This window comes from Pistacia vera, unplaced genomic scaffold (genome assembly GCF_008641045.1).
Source record: "Pistacia vera cultivar Batoury unplaced genomic scaffold, PisVer_v2 Contig331, whole genome shotgun sequence".
Taxonomy (NCBI): Eukaryota; Viridiplantae; Streptophyta; class Magnoliopsida; order Sapindales; family Anacardiaceae; genus Pistacia; species Pistacia vera.
Genome location: NW_022196148.1, coordinates 105,571 through 128,622, shown reverse-complemented (window position 1 = coordinate 128,622; position 23,052 = coordinate 105,571). Strand labels below are relative to the sequence as shown.

At 36.8% G+C, this 23,052-nt stretch overlaps 6 protein-coding genes across 6 annotated transcripts; 3 read left to right on the top strand and 3 right to left on the bottom strand.

Annotated features, from left to right (window-relative positions):
* Positions 1–1,009: 1,009 nt before the first annotated feature.
* Positions 1,010–2,023, top strand: LOC116137571 (umecyanin-like). The gene is made up of 2 exons (XM_031423267.1): positions 1,010–1,258; positions 1,502–2,023. Exons 1-2 carry the CDS (start codon positions 1,078–1,080, stop codon positions 1,867–1,869), a joined length of 549 nt encoding a protein of 182 aa, XP_031279127.1. The 5' UTR covers positions 1,010–1,077; the 3' UTR covers positions 1,870–2,023.
* A 36-nt stretch (positions 2,024–2,059) lies between these two features.
* LOC116137569 (transcription initiation factor IIF subunit alpha-like) lies at positions 2,060–7,417 on the bottom strand. Its single transcript, XM_031423266.1, has 9 exons — positions 7,073–7,417; positions 6,828–6,980; positions 6,282–6,427; positions 5,652–6,022; positions 4,657–4,772; positions 3,538–3,672; positions 2,856–3,071; positions 2,530–2,742; positions 2,060–2,378 (listed from the first exon to the last, which is right to left on the bottom strand). The coding sequence occupies exons 1-9, from the start codon at positions 7,247–7,249 to the stop codon at positions 2,286–2,288; spliced, it is 1,620 nt and encodes a 539-aa protein (XP_031279126.1). The 5' UTR covers positions 7,250–7,417; the 3' UTR covers positions 2,060–2,285.
* Positions 7,418–7,993: 576 nt separating this feature from the next.
* Positions 7,994–13,370, bottom strand: LOC116137568 (transcription initiation factor IIF subunit alpha-like). The gene is made up of 9 exons (XM_031423265.1): positions 13,024–13,370; positions 12,779–12,931; positions 12,233–12,378; positions 11,603–11,973; positions 10,608–10,723; positions 9,489–9,623; positions 8,807–9,022; positions 8,481–8,693; positions 7,994–8,329 (listed from the first exon to the last, which is right to left on the bottom strand). Exons 1-9 carry the CDS (start codon positions 13,198–13,200, stop codon positions 8,237–8,239), a joined length of 1,620 nt encoding a protein of 539 aa, XP_031279125.1. The 5' UTR covers positions 13,201–13,370; the 3' UTR covers positions 7,994–8,236.
* Positions 13,371–15,827: 2,457 nt separating this feature from the next.
* LOC116137579 (fumarylacetoacetase) lies at positions 15,828–20,526 on the top strand. The gene is made up of 14 exons (XM_031423276.1): positions 15,828–16,190; positions 16,606–16,684; positions 16,891–16,949; positions 17,041–17,165; positions 17,253–17,327; positions 17,626–17,701; positions 17,897–17,996; positions 18,077–18,136; positions 18,272–18,342; positions 18,451–18,513; positions 18,719–18,783; positions 19,117–19,213; positions 19,351–19,476; positions 20,275–20,526. The coding sequence occupies exons 1-14, from the start codon at positions 15,987–15,989 to the stop codon at positions 20,335–20,337; spliced, it is 1,263 nt and encodes a 420-aa protein (XP_031279136.1). The 5' UTR covers positions 15,828–15,986; the 3' UTR covers positions 20,338–20,526.
* A 150-nt stretch (positions 20,527–20,676) lies between these two features.
* LOC116137580 (BAG family molecular chaperone regulator 5, mitochondrial) lies at positions 20,677–21,741 on the top strand. Its single transcript, XM_031423277.1, has one exon. It carries the CDS (start codon positions 20,791–20,793, stop codon positions 21,448–21,450), a length of 660 nt encoding a protein of 219 aa, XP_031279137.1. The 5' UTR covers positions 20,677–20,790; the 3' UTR covers positions 21,451–21,741.
* LOC116137581 lies at positions 21,594–22,177 on the bottom strand. The gene has a single exon (XM_031423278.1). It carries the CDS (start codon positions 21,989–21,991, stop codon positions 21,674–21,676), a length of 318 nt encoding a protein of 105 aa, XP_031279138.1. The 5' UTR covers positions 21,992–22,177; the 3' UTR covers positions 21,594–21,673.
* Positions 22,178–23,052: the final 875 nt, after the last annotated feature.

The window sequence follows — 23,052 nt, the reverse complement described above, 5'->3', positions numbered from 1 at the left end:
TATCAAGAAAGAGTAAACGTTGCCTTAATGACACTTTTTCATCCAAAAAAATTTTAAAATACCACTTTCTCACCTAACGTTTATATTCTTTTAATACCCAAAATATCCTTCACTTTCTTAACTAGTATTTGACAAGTTACTAGGAGTTAGGGTAAGACGGTTTTTGTAAAATGGAGGCTAGTGGATTGAATGATGATGACCGATTGACTATTCACTGTCGAAATCAGTCAAAAATCATCTAAGAACAGGAAACCCTAGCTTTACGGTGGTCGACAATCGATGAAAAATCAGATATCGGAGTGAGAGGGGTTTTGTAGAGAGGAGACCGGAGGTTTAAATGATTGTGACGGAGAGAATTTTCACTACCGAAATCAGCTTTGGATAGTAACCGAATATTAACTTTGGATAAAAAAGTGGTATTTTGAAACTTTTTGATTATGAAAATATCATTAAGGCAAATCTTGGGTGGGAAAAAGTAGTTTACTCTATCAAGAAAATATAACTATAAGTAACATTGTCCTACCGACAATGCAAAGCATGGACTTGAATGATAAATTTAAAAACCTTCAGGGTATTTATGACGATGTCCCATAAGGTAATAAAGGGGTAAAATAATACGAAGAGATAATTAATGTAAAGCTTCAGACTTGAAAGCGGAGTGGCGGAGTGCTATGATTTGTTGGGACAAAGAGAGAGGATTCAACCACAAAAAGTGTCTTCTAGTCATTAGATGGTAATAATAGAAGGATATGCATTTGATAAGAGCCCACCACAAATCCAATAAAGTGATAGAGATATGAGATACGTCATACGTGGGTTGGCAACATACACACCTACCATTCTTCTTCTTCAAGTAGGTTTCAGAAAGGAAGTTGCCAGGAAACCGTTGCTTGCTTACTTTCAAAGCAAATTGAAAGTATATTCAACTGAGGGTTTCGCTCCCTCTATTACTACAGCTTCTTGTTTGACTTTACCTTTATCCAACGCCTTCCCACTTTCTCATCGCTCTCACTGTCACTTCCACTCTTTTAATTAATTAACAACACATTTCTTTGTTGTTTGTGTTGGGAGAGCAGAATGGCTGGAGTTAAGATGGTTTCAGCTCTGGTTTTGATAGTCGTCATGGCTGTGAGCCTCGGTGGGAAATGGGCTGCAGCCGAAGTGCATCATGTGGTTGGTAATGACCGTGGCTGGGACTTGCCGTCTGACGTGGCTGGTTGGTCCTCCGGCCGAGTCTTCAGAGTCGGAGACAAACTCTGTAAGTTTTCTCTTTTTGCCTTTGATCGTTCATTATCAACCATACCGTATATTTCTTCTCTTCTACATCAAAAGAAAAAAAAGAGAAAAGCAAGATTTTTTATTTTTTATTTTTTATTTTTTTCTTAAATATATTATATGGTTAAAATATTAAATATCCCTTGGGAATATCATCAAGTACACGTAATTTATTTTCACTCACGTGATACTTGCCGGTGGTTGTTGCGCGTCTGATTTTGAGCAGGGTTTACCTACTCCGCGGCACAGGAAAGCATCGCTGAGATCAAAACCAAAGAGGAATACGAATCGTGCGACGTAAGCAATCCAATCAAGATGTTCACGGACGGCTTAGACAGCATCTTACTTGACGGGGAAGGGATCCGCTACTTCGTCAGCAGCAAAACTGAAAACTGCAAGAACGGCCTGAAGCTACACGTGGACGTGGTGCCTAAGCACACACCGGAGAAACCAAAAGTCAGCAAATCAAAGGGCTCAGCTTTGGCCTTGGCTGCGCCGCCCACAACTCCAACTCCTTCCAGTGCTCCGTCTCGTATTAGCGCAAGTTTTGCTCTGTTTTTTGTTGGGCTTGGGCTTTGCTTCATGGGCTTTTAGAGAGGCCCAAGTGTTTTAATTTGGCTTGTGATAGTAGTAGTAGTAGTAGTAGTAGTATCGTAGTAACTCTTTAACTGAATAAGTTAAAAAGAGTTCAGAATTATGTAATGGTTAATTTTGATTGTAATGAACTTAGTTCCCTTTTCAACAGTCACAGATGAGCTTCTATGGCGTGGAAGAAAATTGACCATAATGGTAAATATAGAAACACTGAACACAAATGTTTATAGAAAAACATACAAGTCCAAGTCTGTTTATAAACTAATGGACTGGAAGAACTAAGATTCTTCTGAATTTCTCAGTTATTCTTGCTCCGAAAGCAAGAAACACCAGACGCTAATGTAGCTTAAGCTCAATTGTCTGATGAAATGAGGTTTGCAATATGGGAATGGTAGTGGTATTATGTCAGGATGTAATCATTTATCTCTCAATACGACGTAGTTGTTAGGCCCATTGGTCTTCTGTATCTTCGAAATTCTCCTCAGGATATCCGCAAAGGCCCTCTTATCCTGCACCGAAGAGATAGGCAGCAATATTTGATTTATCCAACAAGCTAATATGGTGTTATAACAGAAAGCTGAATTCGAAATGCATTTCCAGGTTTTCCAAACATATTTTCAGTCCATATTGTTTTAGAAGTAACAATAAGACACAGCATACCTCAGAGGATTTCAGTCTTGCTTTGAAATTAGCAACAAGATCCTGTGTTGTCACAGGTGCCTTCTGCAGTAAAACAGCCCTGATTTCTTCTTCAGTGACCGGACCAGAAGCAGCAGCTGACCCTGTTTTCGATGATGATGATTGTGTACCTCTTGGAGGCCCAGCACTTCTTGAACCAGATCCATTTTCCTCCTTTACAGAAGTTTTAGCATCCTAATTCCCGAAAAATAAAAAGGAAAGTTAAATCAAGGAGAAGTTCCAATTTAAGCAAAACCCAAAGATATCAAGAAATCCAATGAGCAGGTTCATCAAAGGCAGTGACTTACATTTTCAGTCTTCGCCTTCTTTAGAGGTGTACTATTAGATGTTTTTGCATCATCACCATTAGATTTCCTCTTACCCTTAACAGACTTGGAAGCAGGAGTTCCCTTGGCTCCAGAAGGAGCTGGTTTTGATGGACTGTTATCAGCAGGCTCCTCCTTCTTAGGTGTATCCTTCTGCTTTGGAGCCGGCGCAGAAGAAAAGCCAATGTCATCATCCATCTGATCAAGACAAGCAAAGAGTCCCATCAATAAATGAAAAGTTTAGACAAGCAAAATAAATAAAAAGTTCAGGCATATATGGAATACAAAGCGCAAAATAATTTCAAATTCAAACATAACATTAATTGCTTCTCAGGGCAAAGAGAGTCAAATGCCCATCACCACACTCCTAAATGCAACAATTAAAACTGCACAACAAAGATCAATACAACCATTTATTTAAATGGATTAATTTTATACACCCCTTGTGAGATTATTTAATTTGAAGAGCAACCGAGCTTTTCAGAAACCATCAAAAACTTTTTATTAATGGTTTCCAAAAAGCTTGGGTGTGCTTCAGACTAAATGATCACATATGTAATATATGAAATTAATCCCCATTTAATTAACCATCCACTACATCTGTTTTAATGATGTTCAAAGTTTGTCAATGTGACAACCATAATTACACATCACAAAAGCTTACATCATCATCATCGTCATCGTCGTCCTCAGCTTCTGATTCATTTAGCCCATTAGTTCGCCCAAGCAGCTTCTTCAACTCTTTTCCAGATTTGCTCAGTCCTCCTCCCTCCTCTTCTTCATCTTCATCCTCTTCATCCTGCCAGAATAAATTTTTTGATGCTTTAGCAGTGTATAAACGGGATGAGGCCATATGAGATAATGTTCTTGAAATTAAATTTGATACAAATTCTAGCACTCGAGCACAAATGGATTAGACAATTGCCACATCCAATTCTTTCTTCCTAATCTGGTCCCTAGACCAAACTCTTTGATGAAATTAAGGCCAACAAGATCTAATTAAAGCTTCTACCAAAATTTTCCATTGTTGAATTGATCTTTAATGAAATTGCCATACTCCAAATAAGCCTCTCTCTTCTCTACTATTGCCTATCCTTCTTTAATTCTGAATACATTCACGATCTGTACATTCGAATAATAGCATTATTACACAGATGAAGTTGTCTATGTGCTGCCCAAAAATTCAAATACTGAATCGTACAAATTTCCAGAGCACAGTTAAATAACAGAACAAAGAATAGAGCTCTCATTGCGTTGATAAATCTGTATAATGGAGAAAATCCAAATGTCGCCCTACTCAACTAAGCGCCTTTTTCATATTTCTAATATATGGAATTAGTCAAACCCTCGTTAAGGGAGTTTCTTCCTTTATTGTAGAAGTAGAAAATTATGGGGATGAGATTTCAGAATCCTATCTTTGCTTTCTTACTATCAGGGCTCCTAAACATTAAAGGATTTGTTTAAACTGAGATGTCCACCAAAGAAATTATGTTACCATATCTAGTATCTATATATACAGTCCTATTCTTTAAAGCCAATTCACTTCTTCCTTTCAGCTATCACCATGGCAAGCAAGATATATATGCCCAACCTCATGAACTTTATATAGTATAGAGTCTTCAGATCCTGAAGTAACCTATTTATTATATTAAATAATCATGATCCTAAAAAACCGGTTATCACCAGTAGACTTAAACTTCTCAAAGTGATGTGAAATGATCAAGGTAAGTGCATCAATCACAACAAAAACTGGCATGTTATGATTACATGCATACCAACAGACCTGCTTAATTTCTGGCGGAGCGGGAACTTCAGGGGCTAAATCTTCCCGCTCCTCAGGATCATTACCAACAGCTTCATCATCATCAGTAAAAATTTCCTCATGTTCCCAATCATCACCTGGATCATAAACATACATTAAGAATCAGGACTATCATCTATTCTACTTGAAAAGCAGTATAACTTGTATTTAGATCAAACGCAACATACCAACATGAAACATGTATGATATATATCACATTTGAATATGGGAAGCCATAAAATTTGTACACAACAGATTTTGCTGAAGGACAAAAGCAGTCTAAGAAACATAACTCATATGTTTAAGTTGATGAAAATAATAAGATTGATTATGGACTTTACAGCTACCTTTTGTACAAATTAGGAGAAATTTCTGACATAAACAGACAATAAGAACATAAAAATATCGAAATCTCTTCGCTTCCCATGCCATGTTAAGGTTAAACAACAAGTACTAGAGGCTACCAGCAAGATATAGTTGTTTCAAAAGTGATGAATTAATGTCCTCAATGATGCAACACATATATAAATGTGCCAGCTAACTAATAGAACATCAATTCACCAAAACCACTTTGACATAAGAATTGTAGCACAACCTTCTTAACATAATTGAAGGTCATCGAATAACTCAAGGTGTTCTTAGAAAAGCAAGGCCTTTGACCAACCACAGTAAGATTAGGATTAACGAATATGTAACCCTTTTCAACAATTTACCTCTATCAATGGTCAAATCCTCCATTAAATCCTAGGGTATAATAGATGTGAACACATAGATCCACTTTAAGAGTGAAAAAAATATCAACAAGATTGCCCATAGATGTTCCAACCTCCCAGTTGTCCAACGTAATAGCGATGTTAAAGACCAATTTTAAGTTTCATTCAATTCATTTTGTGATGTAAAATTAAATAAATTAGACATTACCACACGAAATTGAAATGAATGGAGAAATAATCCTCAAAAATATTCAAAATGCTCACCCTTCTCAACATCATCATCATCCAAATCAAGATCACCTCCTCTTGGACCTTCTTCATCATCATCACCACTTCTTTTATTGAGTCCAAGTCTGTTCTTCCTAGCTGCCTCCTCTTCTTCATCTTCTTCTCCCTTATCTGAGACATTACCTTCATCATCCTCACCACTTTTTTTGCGTCCTCTCCCACCTGTCCCAGCACTCTCCTTGTCATCCAAATTTTTTTCTACTTCACCAAATGCAGCAGCTCCATTATTTGCAGCTTTCATCATCCATCTTTCATATCCATCTGCAGTCTTCCTCCTGTTCTTCATCTTTTCTTCGGCTTCCTCCAAGGTAAGTTGCTTATATTGTGCAACCTTGTTAAAATTAAACCTATATCTCACAGAAATAGAGACAAAAACTTCAAATAAAAAATTTATATATTCAATCAAACAAATATTTCCACATCACGTAACCAAGTACGGTACCACAACGAAATGTAAACTGAAATTTTAATTCACTCATAAAAGGTCATTTAAAAGAGGGGGAAGAGACTTTCAAGATCTGCTCCACTAATTCATAGAATTACCGATTTGCAACTTATGTGTGAAGATAGATAGAAAGCACATAGATTGATATATGTCTTGCATACCAAGAACCAGCAGGAACAGCAATATATTCTTTATTAGCCGGCACTAGCAGGTAGTAAGTTGCTGACTGAGCGCCTTCAAGGTGACCATGGTATTGAAACTGGCCTGTTTCATCCTCCAAGAGCCAAGGCTTATTCTTGTACTTCTCCTACATAATGCATGTACAAACTTATAAGAATAAGTTTTTTAAGAACCAAATGAAATCATGGTCAACATAGATTAGCATTTACATTGTGATTGGCACAGAATAACCATTTCAAGAGGTAAATAGATGTCTAAAACATCTTTTTTTCTCTACTTAATTGTGAGGAATTCCTGGTCCTTTTCTAACTTAATTGTAAGAAATTCTTGTTTCTTTCTCTTTCTGTTTCCCCGTGTTAATAATAACATAAACAACCACTACAGACTAACTTGAGTTCCCTCTACAACAATAGCAAAATGAGAGAAAATTTTCTCAATCTTCTTATAAAAAATTATAGCATTTCAAAATGTTTGTTTCAACTCTTCCAGCTATAATTGTAAAGCAATCATCACAAAATAGGCAATACCCGCAAAGTATCAGTAACTTGGCGCCCTTGTAGTCCTTCTTTCTGAAGCGTCCATTCTGAATTTTTCATGTTCGTAAATTTTGGCAGTCCAGACAAAAATCTTCCGATAAAGTAATGCTTGTCAGCGCTAGCACTCGGCCGAACATTACACTCCTAAATTCAACAAAAAATTATAATTAAAACCTAACCATATAGAAACCAAACTAGGCAATAGAAAGCAAAAATGAAATTCGAAGGAGACGAACTCGAATCAAGCGAGTGACGACGGCGCCACAATCGAAACATTTGCCTTTGTTCTGAGCCATGGTTTTGCCACACGTGAGGCAAAGAGTCATGTGTTTACAGGTGCTTCCATACAATTCCACAGGGGATCCAATTCCACATCCGCTACACGCCGACTTCAATGACAGATCCAACGACATCCCCCTCCTCCTCTCTTCTTCTCCCCCTTCAAAGGAACCGATAATTTTAGGGTTTCAAATCACGGACATGATAATAACTTCTTCTTCTTGATTATTTATGTTTACTTTATATTATCATTGGTTAAATATTTTGGTACCTTCTGAACAAGATTCTGAATTGCGTTTCGAGTTTTACGGTTGATTGTTTGACGTTCCCACCTCATGAACTTTATATAGTATGAGTCTTCAGATCCTGAAGTAACCTATTTATTTATTAAATTCATGATCTAAAAACCGGTTATCACCAGTAGACTTAAACTTCTCAAAGTGATGTGAAATGATCAAGGTAAGTGCATCAATCACAACAAAACTGGCATGTTATGATTACATGCATACCAACAGACCTGCTTAATTTCTGGCGGAGCGGGAACTTCAGGGGCTAAATCTTCCCGCTCCTCAGGATCATTACCAACAGCTTCATCATCATCAGTAAAAATTCCTCATTGTTCCCAATCATCACCTGGATCATAAACATACATTAAGAATCAGGACTATCATCTATTCTACTTGAAAAGCAGTATAACTTTATTTAGATCAAACGCAACATACCAACATGAAACAGTATGATATATATCACATTGAATATGGGAAGCATAAAATTTGTACACAACAGATTTTGCTGAAGGTCAGAATTATGTAATGGTTAATTTTGATTGTAATGAACTTAGTTCCCTTTTCAACAGTCACAGATGAGCTTCTATGGCGTGGAAGAAAATTGACCATAATGGTAAATATAGAAACACTGAACACAAATGTTTATAGAAAAACATACAAGTCCAAGTCTGTTTATAAACTAATGGACTGGAAGAACTAAGATTCTTCTGAATTTCTCAGTTATTCTTGCTCCGAAAGCAAGAAACACCAGACGCTAATGTAGCTTAAGCTCAATTGTCTGATGAAATGAGGTTTGCAATATGGGAATGGTAGTGGTATTATGTCAGGATGTAATCATTTATCTCTCAATACGACGTAGTTGTTAGGCCCATTGGTCTTCTGTATCTTCGAAATTCTCCTCAGGATATCCGCAAAGGCCCTCTTATCCTGCACCGAAGAGATAGGCAGCAATATTTGATTTATCCAACAAGCTAATATGGTGTTATAACAGAAAGCTGAATTCGAAATGCATTTCCAGGTTTTCCAAACATATTTTCAGTCCATATTGTTTTAGAAGTAACAATAAGACACAGCATACCTCAGAGGATTTCAGTCTTGCTTTGAAATTAGCAACAAGATCCTGTGTTGTCACAGGTGCCTTCTGCAGTAAAACAGCCCTGATTTCTTCTTCAGTGACCGGACCAGAAGCAGCAGCTGACCCTGTTTTCGATGATGATGATTGTGTACCTCTTGGAGGCCCAGCACTTCTTGAACCAGATCCATTTTCCTCCTTTACAGAAGTTTTAGCATCCTAATTCCCGAAAAATAAAAAGGAAAGTTAAATCAAGGAGAAGTTCCAATTTAAGCAAAACCCAAAGATATCAAGAAATCCAATGAGCAGGTTCATCAAAGGCAGTGACTTACATTTTCAGTCTTCGCCTTCTTTAGAGGTGTACTATTAGATGTTTTTGCATCATCACCATTAGATTTCCTCTTACCCTTAACAGACTTGGAAGCAGGAGTTCCCTTGGCTCCAGAAGGAGCTGGTTTTGATGGACTGTTATCAGCAGGCTCCTCCTTCTTAGGTGTATCCTTCTGCTTTGGAGCCGGCGCAGAAGAAAAGCCAATGTCATCATCCATCTGATCAAGACAAGCAAAGAGTCCCATCAATAAATGAAAAGTTTAGACAAGCAAAATAAATAAAAAGTTCAGGCATATATGGAATACAAAGCGCAAAATAATTTCAAATTCAAACATAACATTAATTGCTTCTCAGGGCAAAGAGAGTCAAATGCCCATCACCACACTCCTAAATGCAACAATTAAAACTGCACAACAAAGATCAATACAACCATTTATTTAAATGGATTAATTTTATACACCCCTTGTGAGATTATTTAATTTGAAGAGCAACCGAGCTTTTCAGAAACCATCAAAAACTTTTTATTAATGGTTTCCAAAAAGCTTGGGTGTGCTTCAGACTAAATGATCACATATGTAATATATGAAATTAATCCCCATTTAATTAACCATCCACTACATCTGTTTTAATGATGTTCAAAGTTTGTCAATGTGAGAACCATAATTACACATCACAAAAGCTTACATCATCATCATCGTCATCGTCGTCCTCAGCTTCTGATTCATTTAGCCCATTAGTTCGCCCAAGCAGCTTCTTCAACTCTTTTCCAGATTTGCTCAGTCCTCCTCCCTCCTCTTCTTCATCTTCATCCTCTTCATCCTGCCAGAATAAATTTTTTGATGCTTTAGCAATGTATAAACAGGATGAGGCCATATGAGATAATGTTCTTGAAATTAAATTTGATACAAATTCTAGCACTCGAGCACAAATGGATTAGATAATTGCCACATCCAATGCTTTCTTCCTAATCTGGTCCCTAGACCAAACTCTTTGATGAAATTAAGGCCAACAAGATCTAATTAAAGCTTCTACCAAAATTTTCCATTGTTGAATTGATCTTTAATGAAATTGCCATACTCCAAATAAGCCTCTCTCTTCTCTACTATTGCCTATCCTTCTTTAATTCTGAATACATTCACGATCTGTACATTCGAATAATAGCATTATTACACAGATGAAGTTGTCTATGTGCTGCCCAAAAATTCAAATACTGAATCGTACAAATTTCCAGAGCACAGTTAAATAACAGAACAAAGAATAGAGCTCTCATTGCGTTGATAAATCTGTATAATGGAGAAAATCCAAATGTCGCCCTACTCAACTAAGCGCCTTTTTCATATTTCTAATATATGGAATTAGTCAAACCCTCGTTAAGGGAGTTTCTTCCTTTATTGTAGAAGTAGAAAATTATGGGGATGAGATTTCAGAATCCTATCTTTGCTTTCTTACTATCAGGGCTCCTAAACATTAAAGGATTTGTTTAAACTGAGATGTCCACCAAAGAAATTATGTTACCATATCTAGTATCTATATATACAGTCCTATTCTTTAAAGCCAATTCACTTCTTCCTTTCAGCTATCACCATGGCAAGCAAGATATATATGCCCAACCTCATGAACTTTATATAGTATAGAGTCTTCAGATCCTGAAGTAACCTATTTATTATATTAAATAATCATGATCCTAAAAAACCGGTTATCACCAGTAGACTTAAACTTCTCAAAGTGATGTGAAATGATCAAGGTAAGTGCATCAATCACAACAAAAACTGGCATGTTATGATTACATGCATACCAACAGACCTGCTTAATTTCTGGCGGAGCGGGAACTTCAGGGGCTAAATCTTCCCGCTCCTCAGGATCATTACCAACAGCTTCATCATCATCAGTAAAAATTTCCTCATGTTCCCAATCATCACCTGGATCATAAACATACATTAAGAATCAGGACTATCATCTATTCTACTTGAAAAGCAGTATAACTTGTATTTAGATCAAACGCAACATACCAACATGAAACATGTATGATATATATCACATTTGAATATGGGAAGCCATAAAATTTGTACACAACAGATTTTGCTGAAGGACAAAAGCAGTCTAAGAAACATAACTCATATGTTTAAGTTGATGAAAATAATAAGATTGATTATGGACTTTACAGCTACCTTTTGTACAAATTAGGAGAAATTTCTGACATAAACAGACAATAAGAACATAAAAATATCGAAATCTCTTCGCTTCCCATGCCATGTTAAGGTTAAACAACAAGTACTAGAGGCTACCAGCAAGATATAGTTGTTTCAAAAGTGATGAATTAATGTCCTCAATGATGCAACACATATATAAATGTGCCAGCTAACTAATAGAACATCAATTCACCAAAACCACTTTGACATAAGAATTGTAGCACAACCTTCTTAACATAATTGAAGGTCATCGAATAACTCAAGGTGTTCTTAGAAAAGCAAGGCCTTTGACCAACCACAGTAAGATTAGGATTAACGAATATGTAACCCTTTTCAACAATTTACCTCTATCAATGGTCAAATCCTCCATTAAATCCTAGGGTATAATAGATGTGAACACATAGATCCACTTTAAGAGTGAAAAAAATATCAACAAGATTGCCCATAGATGTTCCAACCTCCCAGTTGTCCAACGTAATAGCGATGTTAAAGACCAATTTTAAGTTTCATTCAATTCATTTTGTGATGTAAAATTAAATAAATTAGACATTACCACACGAAATTGAAATGAATGGAGAAATAATCCTCAAAAATATTCAAAATGCTCACCCTTCTCAACATCATCATCATCCAAATCAAGATCACCTCCTCTTGGACCTTCTTCATCATCATCACCACTTCTTTTATTGAGTCCAAGTCTGTTCTTCCTAGCTGCCTCCTCTTCTTCATCTTCTTCTCCCTTATCTGAGACATTACCTTCATCATCCTCACCACTTTTTTTGCGTCCTCTCCCACCTGTCCCAGCACTCTCCTTGTCATCCAAATTTTTTTCTACTTCACCAAATGCAGCAGCTCCATTATTTGCAGCTTTCATCATCCATCTTTCATATCCATCTGCAGTCTTCCTCCTGTTCTTCATCTTTTCTTCGGCTTCCTCCAAGGTAAGTTGCTTATATTGTGCAACCTTGTTAAAATTAAACCTATATCTCACAGAAATAGAGACAAAAACTTCAAATAAAAAATTTATATATTCAATCAAACAAATATTTCCACATCACGTAACCAAGTACGGTACCACAACGAAATGTAAACTGAAATTTTAATTCACTCATAAAAGGTCATTTAAAAGAGGGGGAAGAGACTTTCAAGATCTGCTCCACTAATTCATAGAATTACCGATTTGCAACTTATGTGTGAAGATAGATAGAAAGCACATAGATTGATATATGTCTTGCATACCAAGAACCAGCAGGAACAGCAATATATTCTTTATTAGCCGGCACTAGCAGGTAGTAAGTTGCTGACTGAGCGCCTTCAAGGTGACCATGGTATTGAAACTGGCCTGTTTCATCCTCCAAGAGCCAAGGCTTATTCTTGTACTTCTCCTACATAATGCATGTACAAACTTATAAGAATAAGTTTTTTAAGAACCAAATGAAATCATGGTCAACATAGATTAGCATTTACATTGTGATTGGCACAGAATAACCATTTCAAGAGGTAAATAGATGTCTAAAACATCTTTTTTTCTCTACTTAATTGTGAGGAATTCCTGGTCCTTTTCTAACTTAATTGTAAGAAATTCTTGTTTCTTTCTCTTTCTGTTTCCCCGTGTTAATAATAACATAAACAACCACTACAGACTAACTTGAGTTCCCTCTACAACAATAGCAAAATGAGAGAAAATTTTCTCAATCTTCTTATAAAAAATTATAGCATTTCAAAATGTTTGTTTCAACTCTTCCAGCTATAATTGTAAAGCAATCATCACAAAATAGGCAATACCCGCAAAGTATCAGTAACTTGGCGCCCTTGTAGTCCTTCTTTCTGAAGCGTCCATTCTGAATTTTTCATGTTCGTAAATTTTGGCAGTCCAGACAAAAATCTTCCGATAAAGTAATGCTTGTCAGCGCTAGCACTCGGCCGAACATTACACTCCTAAATTCAACAAAAAATTATAATTAAAACCTAACCATATAGAAACCAAACTAGGCAATAGAAAGCAAAAATGAAATTCGAAGGAGACGAACTCGAATCAAGCGAGTGACGACGGCGCCACAATCGAAACATTTGCCTTTGTTCTGAGCCATGGTTTTGCCACACGTGAGGCAAAGAGTCATGTGCTTACAGGTGCTTCCATACAATTCCACAGGGGATCCAATTCCACATCCGCTACACGCCGACTTCAATGACAGATCCAACGACATCTCTCTCCTCCTCTCTTCTTCTCCCCCTTCAAAGCAACCGATAATTTTAGGGTTTCAAATCACGGACATGATAATAACTTCTTCTTCTTGATTATTTATGTTTACTTTATATTATCATTGGTTAAATATTTTGGTACCTTCTGAACAAGATTCTGAATTGCGTTTCGAGTTTTACGGTTGATTGTTTGACGTTTAAGGTCGTTTCAATTCCAAGGCTTTTGGGTTTGCCACGTACTTAAATAGAAAAATAATTAAAACTAATAAAAAAATTTATATATATAACTGTACTTCACATTATTTTTATATTGAAACATTTTGATGAATTAATAATCTATTGTATTATTAGTGAATTTTTCATAAAAAAATTATATTTTAATAATTAAACCGTATTTTAAGCTTTACTTAAAAAAACTCTACTTGAATAAGTTGTAATAAATTGAGCCGAAAAATAAGTTTTATATTTATTTTATATACTTTTAAAGAAAGTACGATTAAAAAGAGTGTATATTTGATGTTAGGAGAAATTTTTTGTGAATTTATTATAATAAGATGAAACGGTAAGATTATGCATACTAGTACGAAGTGATTTACTTTATCATTGAAAAATTGTATTACAGAATATATACTAAGACTCTTTTTTGGTAGGAAACCCCAGTTTGACTCAATATATTAATATAAGGTAATGCTATGCGTATTTACAGATTGTATTAATCATCTTACTAATCCTTGTTAAAATTATATATAGTACCCGTATTATGTGTATGGTATTCGTAATATGCTTTAGGTTAATACACTAGTTAGTAAAATCCGTTAATACGAAAAATATTATTGGTAGATATATGGTTTGGCGAATCTCCAGTTTCCACCCATGGTTTTATAAATTTCAATTCTCACCCTTAAATTAAAAATCATTTAATGTAGGGGCATTAGGTTTTTTTTATCCAAAATGTAAACCCTAATCTCTCTTATTATCCCAAATTAGTAAAATGTAAAATTAACCCTCCATATCTCAAAATTTTCTCACAACCCAACCTTTTCTCTTTGCCTCCAACTCCACCAACACCAACACCAACACCAATAACTTCCAATCAACCAAATAATTCGATCAAACAAATCATGGCTATAAAAAACCTAGGCATGTCACACACAATGGCAGTTGCATACATGGTGCACGATGGGGGGCTGAAATGGTTGAGGGGGAGTTGGGTTTGTGTGTGGGTGGTGGGGCACAACTCGTCACCATCATAGGGTGCGCGTTGTGCGATGCAAAGAGAAAGGGGTGGGGGGGGGGGGGGATGGCGGATAGTACAGCTGGTTTTGGTGGAGGTTGTTGTAGGAGGAAAAGAAAGTGAGAGGGAACTTTTAAAGTCGCTGGCGGCAACGGGAGTGGCATAGGAAGTGTGACGGTGCATCGACAGGAGAAGAGGAAAGGAGAAAGAGAAAGAGAAAGAGAAAGAGAAAGAGAAAAAATAGAGAGAGAGAGAGAGAGAGCTGGCCACCACAGAAAAAGGGAAGGTTGACGAAGAGGGTGTTATTAAAATAAATTTAAAAATAAGATTATTTTTTTTAATTATACTAATTTGGGGGTTAAAAAGTAATATATTAATTTATTTGTTAATGACAGCTTAATAACAATCTCTATATTGTGTTAGAATAAAAAAATCATTAACAGTATTAATTTAAGGGTGGGAACTAGAGTTTGCTTGCCAAACCTTGGGTAGGGACTGAAATTTGCCAAACCTTGGGTGGGTAAATGTTGTTTACTCTTGAAATTATAAGTACAACATTGGTCAAGTTCAACACTCAATCTAAAGCTAATTACCACGCCTAATCACACGGAAAATTTCATAACCCACCGACCCACGTGACTCACGATTAAATCCAACTACCAGGACAATTACATTTCCATCCCTAAGGTTTGGGATACTTTTTCCACTGGAATTAGAAAGTAAAATACCTTTGCCCCTGATTATAAGGGTGACATTTTCTCGCACGACCCACCAACACGACACAAATCTGACATGATTTAAGTGGTTATCACCGATCTTAACTCATTTAGTTAAAATTATTGTATTGATATTGATTTAGGGTTTAAGATTTAAGGTTTAAGACAACTAACTTGTTTCGTGACACAATTAGTTAAATGAATTATATAACCCGTTTATGATACAACTGCATATTTATACCACAATTAATTGTTTTTTTTACATATTAAAACAATTAATTAAGATGTCAAACCAAATAAACATGTCATGATTAAATGAATTTAAACATGTCATAAACACGTTAAATATGTTAAACGTGTCATAGCATGTTAAATGAGCTGTGTCGTATTATAACATGAACAATGTTACGTGTTTAATAATCTGTGCTATTCGAATTGACTACAAATTTATTATCTCTCCTTAATAAGATACAAATCCAATGAACCAACTTGTTTTGTTGCCGGACCTATATGCATATTACTTTGTGAATTTAGAGGGACGTAAGTTATGATTTTATTGGACTAAACTAAACTTCCCCTAAATTGTAGGGATCCATAGGATATAATTCCCTCCAGCTACCACTACCAAACGAACTCACATTATCCTATAAATTATTTGATTTTCTTTTAAAAATCCCGTTAAATACGTTGCACACTTACAACGAGTACACCAACCAAAATTTTCCGTGTATAACTACAACTCCTTCTCACTTTTACTTCCTTCTCTACTCTGAAACTTTGTTAACTGGAAGGTTAGTCACCGGAGTTCGCTCTACACGCCGTCGTTTTTTCTTTAATCGCCATGGCTTTGCAGTCGTTTATCGAAGTCAAACCAGACTCTCATTTCTCTATCCATAACCTTCCATATGGAGTCTTCAAGCCTCAACCGGATTCATCGGCCCGACCTGGCGTGGCTATCGGAGACTATGTGTTGGACCTCTCCGAGATTGCCAAAGCCGGTCTCTTCAACGGCCCGATCCTCAAGGACTCTGATTGTTTTCTTCAGGTTCGTTGACTCTCGTTTTCTGTGTAGTGATTTCTGTTAGTGTTTTGTAAGCCTGATCTCTAGAAAGAATGAGAACAACGTCGTTTTCTCGGCTGGTTGACTGGTTTTTTTTTATAATTGGAAGTAAGTTCAGAGCGTGTTTCAATCGTCGGGAGCTTGGTTATAGGAAAATCAATGAATATCGAGCTGTTTGGTTACTGAGAAACTGAAACATAATGTTTAGTTTGGTTGTTATGGATTAAATGTTAGGTTGAATTTTTGGTATTAAAAGATATCTGTATTTGATAATTAATGACAAAATATTTAAAAGAATATACTAAACATACAAACTTACTAGAATCGTTTACAATAGCAAATGTGTCTCCGGCTTTATAGTCAAGTAATTGCTCTGTTATATGCAATGTTTTGGTGGCAGCCTAATCTCAACAAGCTTTTGGCTTTGGGAAGACCTGCGTGGAAAGAGGCACGAGCTACACTTCAAAAGCTATTGTCGTGTATGTTTCTTTTCATAGTTACAGAGTGATATAACAGGATGTAGATTTTAGAGCAAGCAGATTTAAATTGAAATAGTATTGCTAATGGCTGAAAAAAATACTATAGTCATTTGAGACCTCAGCAAGTTACTCCTTGCCTGTTTAGGTTAGATAGAAGCTTGAGATGAATGAAACACTAGTAATGGCATTCTTGTCTTCTGATGCAGCCACTGAAGCAACCTTGCGTGACAATGCCAATTTAAGGCAGAAAGCACTTGTTCCGTTGGTAATCATTTTGTATGGTCTTGAACATTTCATTTTATGGGGGCGGCTATGTTTTCTTTTTCCTGATATTCAATTTATGTTTGTTTTCTAAGGGCAAAGTAGAAATGATTCTTCCAATTGCAATTGGGGATTACACAGACTTCTTTTCGTCTATGCATCATGCGAAGAACTGTGGGACCATATTTCGTGGACCACAGAACCCAATTACTCCAAACTGGTAAATTATTCAAGATAAACTGATTACCATGATTTTTTTTGTTGCAAATTTAATTTCCAAGTTTTGAAAGTCTCACCTAATTTCCAGGTTTCATCTTCCTATTGCATATCATGGACGAGCATCTTCCATTGTTATCTCTGGAACAGACATTATCCGACCAAGGTAGACAGACCAAATTTTTTGAATCCTTTGTGGGTTTAAAACTATATATAGTCATTTGTGTACAATTTTATGGTTAGCGTCTGTCTCTACTCTATAAAAGCAGTTGCCTAGACTTCGGCTCCAGGTGGAGCTTGTCTGTCAAGGCATGTTATGACGTATGCATTTACTTTTGTTGCTTAGATCTTAACTAGTTTATGAATCTCATATTTTCTTGACTTAATATGATGATGAACCTGTGCCAATTCTTATTCTTGTATGTATCTCATCTCATGAATGTACATTGTTCTTGTTCTCCCAGTGGTCAAGGTCATCCATCTGGCAACTCTCCACCTCCTTTTGGGCCTTCACAGAAGCTAGACTTTGAGCTAGAGATGGTTAGTTTTGATATATTAATTTTTAAAATTTCCCCTTTTACAAACCTAATGGAATTTTGATAGTGAACATCCAGAGCACATGATTAAAATCTTTACTGTATTTGTATCCTTGGTTATGGTTATGCTAGTGACTTCATCATATTTCAGCATAATTATAATTGTTACTTTTTGTGGGTGTTGTCATGCTACTGGCAGGCAGCTGTTGTTGGTCCTGGAAATGAATTGGGAAAGCCTATTGATGTTAATCAAGCAGCAGATCATATCTTTGGACTTGTGTTGATGAATGATTGGAGTGGTAACCTTTTGCTGCTTCATTTTCTTGCTCTGGTCTTGCTTGAATTTGAGAGCTATATTAATAAGAATTTGATTTTGCAGCTAGAGATATTCAGGCATGGGAATATGTGCCTCTTGGACCTTTTCTAGGGAAGAGTTTTGGTAAGAAATAAACATTTCATTGCCCCTTTTCTTGAGACCCATTTGGCATTTATTCACTAATGATTGTACTTGTTCTCTGCGCTCTGCTTTGAATAGTGATACTACAGGACTTTACTTTTCTGTCTAATCTTTTAGGTACAACCATATCTCCTTGGATTGTGACTCTTGATGCTCTTGAACCATTTGCTTGTGATGCTCCCAAACAGGTACCTTATCATCTAGGTTGTTTTGAAGCATTAATGCTATTGAGTCCATTTTGCTGCCTGTATTTTTTCAGATGCAACATTCCTTATGATATGTGCTGTAAATTGCAGGATCCCCATCCATTGCCATATCTTGCTGAAAAGATATCCAAGAACTATGACATTTCCTTGGAGGTAGTATCTAGCATCTTATCTGTATATACTTATTTACTTTTTATTGCTTTCTTTAACTTCCAATTGCTTATCCATTCTTTGTAGTGTTCTGTATTTTCAGCAATTTCTTTATAGGTCTTATAGATATTGATTTTCTACCACTGTGTCTTACCCTTTTCTGTTTTTTATATGTGCAATACTGATGAAAATGCTTCCCTGCTGCAAGGTTCAAATCAAACCTGCTGGACAACAAGATTCATGTGTGATCACAAAGAGCAATTTCAAGCACTTGTAAGAAGTTTAACATTATCATGATTACCAATTAGTACATCCTTTATGTAAGAATTATTTCTTTCCTTAGGACAAGTGGCCCAATAAATGGGTTTTTACCTTCCCAAGTCTGATATTTGTTGGATCTGGGCATTTATCCCCCCTATTTCATTTATCTATCGAGTGTTACAATCTTTTTGGTCTAAGCTTCCCTTAGTGCATCTTTGTTCCTCATACAGTGATTGATCTCTTAAGGATTGGCCAACTTAAGGAAGCTTTAAAATTTGAGCATGTGTCATACTATTGTTTGCTGCTTGTGTAGTTTATGTTAATTATTTTTAATTCCAATGACAGATACTGGACATTGACTCAGCAGCTTGCACACCATACAATCAATGGCTGCAATTTAAGACCAGGCGATATACTTGGAACTGGCACCATTAGTGGCCCTGTACGGTTTCCTTCATTCAAAGAGCATACTGATTCAGATATACTATTTATGTTTCAGTGACTTCAGGCCTCAAAGTTGAGGCTTAAATCCCTATATGGTTTGATTGAAGTGTTGTTAACACTTGTGTTTCTAAACAGGAGCCAGAATCTCTTGGATGCTTGCTAGAGTTAACATGGAATGGACAAAAGCCACTTTCACTAAATGGTACAACTCGTAAATTCCTTGAAGATGGAGATGAGGTCACATTTACTGGTTTTTGCAAGGTACTACACTGATAAATTTAGTGTTTGTTGGTGTTATCTTTTTACAATCATATCAACTAATGTCCTTTCTGTGTTTAATTAACTTGACTTCCATTATATTTTTTTTATCAATATAAACCTTCCCATTTGCATGAGGTCAAAGCTAAGCTTCACCATCTTTTACTAGCATATCTAGGCTGACAAAAATAATTAGAAGGATGAAAGAATTTCAAAGTAATATCTCTTCCTATCGTGTAATGACTATCCTTCTAGGCAGAACTCATAACCCACCCCAAGAGATCCTGAAAATATGCTATATCATCAAAACATTGCAATGATGGGAACCATCAGAGTTTATATTGTTAGGCTTCTCTGAATATTTGGGATCTATTGCATTAAGATAAAGATTGGCTCACAACCCAATATTACAAATTTTTTCTCACAACATCGATGTGACAACTCGTAATTGATAAGTTCGTAATTTGGCAGGCAAAATCCATTTGCGAACTGACTAATTGTGAGCTACCAAGTTAAGGTTATGAGAGAAAGTTTGTAAGATTGAATAGCAAGTGTAGTATTACCAATTGCATTATTCCAAAACCAAAAAAGTTATTGAAATAGTAAAATAGCCATTGTTCTCATGTACAAAGAAACTTTGCCTGGCATCACTTCTCCCTGTCCTTTGCTTTCAAGGAGTACTCTGCAGTTGGGACTGAAAAAAATTATATGTTTTCCGATTCTATTGTAACATTTGATAATGTTGTATTCCTTTAAACATTTGAAGTAACAAAGTGACTTAAAAATTTTATTTTATTGCAGGGAAATGGTTACAATGTTGGGTTTGGAACCTGCTCTGGGAAAATCCTTCCGTCAGTCCTGTGATATTGCCGGCACGATGTTGTTGGAAGCTGCACCTATTCATCATCGTCTACATTCGATATTGAGTAGTCTGGTAGGTATTTGTAATAAATAAAGTGTGATTCCAGCAAGAGTGAAATCTGGAGATTGAAAATGGTTGAAGTGTAGCATTTTAAACATAATGATGGAATATGAGGATAAATTTGAACTGTATTTTTTATTCAAACATGCTTTGGGAATTGGGCCTTTGGCACGTTCATAAAGCAATCCACTCTTCAAAAGGCAATGAAACAAGGGTCCCGTATTTAACGGACGGTGCTTATGGCCCACGCCACCCATGGCTTATTAGGCGCCAAAGATGATTCAAGAAACTTTAACAATCGGTAACATAATACTCAGTCGGTACCCACACAGATTCAATTCAATTTAAAGTCACAAACTCCACTCTCTTTCTTCTTTACTGTCTCTTTCTTTGCCATGAAATCATCTCGCAAATCCGCCTTCTCCTTCTCTTCAGCCACCACAACCGTCACCTACACTTACAAAAATGACCACAACACCCCTCACACGACCAACGAAATCCCCATCGAGTCCTCTCAAGAACCGCCAACTCCCATCACCGTCCATCTCCCTCAACAGCTCCTATCGAAGGCGGCCACCAAGATCCAATCCGTCCACAGGGCCCACGTGATCCGGACCCTCTACAAGAAAATCGCATCCGTCAACTCCGAAGCCGACCGCTTACAACGTATAATCCAACGGCAGGAAACAGTGGACTCCATCAGGAGTAATGAACGCGAGAAGCTGAAAATGAACGAGGCGTTGATGGCTTTGCTTCTTAAACTGGACTCTGTTCCGGGTTTAAACCCGTCGATAAGAGAGGCAAGAAGAAAGGTGAGCCGTAGGATCGTGGGGTTGCAAGAGATTCTTGATGGGATTAGTGAAGCAAAAGTTGATGATGATTATTATGATTATGAATACGGGGAGTGGGGTCCGTATGGGTACTGGAGAAATTTGGATAGAGTGGTTGAACAGATGGAAGAAGAAATCTGTAGAGAGAGAGGTGGCGACGAGATGGAGAAGTTTTGTGCTCAGCATTTGGGGTTTCGTTGCTTTCAGAGGTTTCTTCGGGACTAAAACACAGGCTAATACTGAATGCTCTGTACATTTTTCTCCATGAAAATGCCAAAGTTTTTAATTCATGTTAACTATGAAGTTCTGCGATTAAGCTAAAATTGTTCAAACGAATACAAACCCAGAACAAAGAAATCTTTCATAGCATCAGAAAATATGTATATGATAGTTTAGTTTACACAGCCGAAGCTTACACATAAAGTTTGATGGTGGTGGGGGAACTTGTCTAAGCCACACAGCTGCATTTGCATCTGGACATGCACTTCTTACAATCAGAAAGCCTTGGTTTGGCACCATTACAGTCACACTTGTTCACGCACTTGGCCCTGGAACTGCCGCCCCATAAGCACCGCGCCATGCAGTGAATCAGCGGCACACATTTTGGGCAACCGTACTTCATTTGATCAACCACGCAGTCTTTACACTCACCCCGGTCCGATTGGCACGCCAGAGCCGGCGACATAACTGTCAACCACAGCATTATCAGTAGTGTTATTGACATTAAAGCTCGTTTTGAGACCAGCTTCTTCTCGTTGATGTCCATCTCTTCAAGCTCAGAGTGTAAGTTGTGAATCCGAGCACTAAGAGGGGTTTTATATTATGCAATGAAGCATCATTAATTGCCTCATTAATGGCCGCTGAGTAACTGTAATGTGTTGTCTTGGTTTGCACAAAGTTTCATCTGATCGTGTATTATCTTTATCTTGATCTCTGTGTGTAAATGTGAATGTATTCCCATGAGGTGCGAGTTAGCCGTGTTTTGCGGCCTCATTAAAGGCGACATAAATATTGACCTTGGAACTTAGCTTGTTGGTTGTCAAATTTCTTTCTTTTTGAGTCAAATTCACAAATTGATCGTCAAATTTCAAGCTTTTTGAGTCAAATTCACAAGGGTGAAGGTCAATAGATTGATTGGCAATGGGCCCATGCCCCTGTTCTTGCCTTCTGTTTAAGTTATTGACTAGAAGAAAATTGAAACATCAATAAATTCTAATACCTAGACCTAAAAATTCAGATGATTTGATAAAGAATGAGAGATTTCTGTTGATAGTGCATGGGATGGGACACCTCTCACATTGTTGACCTGGAGTCTGGATTTATGTGGAGACAAGAAAGTGCTTGCATCTGATAGAAGTCACTTTTTCTTAATTTGTTTAACACCAGAAGGTGGGAGACTTGAATCTAACACTTCCTGGAGCTCTATTCTCTTTTCCATGGATGAAGTTAGAGAGGAAACAAGCTCTGCCAGAAGTTAGAGAGGAAACAAGCTCTGCCACCAACAAATGAAAATATATGTAAAGACATTCAAACAATCCAAGTATTATCATTGAGTTCATTTTATAAGAGTTTACTGGAGTTACGTATCCGTATGTTCCTGCAACTGTTGTCCAATTGGATGACTGTGTCTTCAGAATCTTAGCAGTACCAAAATCAGAAACGCAGGCCTCATACTCTGTGTCCACCAGGACATTTTTACTTGATATATTCCCACCTTTTGGTACCACAGCATCTTTCAACTTGCTTCCCGACTTTGTTTTGCGGAAAATGATGAAAGACAGAAGCATTAGAGATACAAAGAGCAACAATGACCAAAGCTTTGAATTT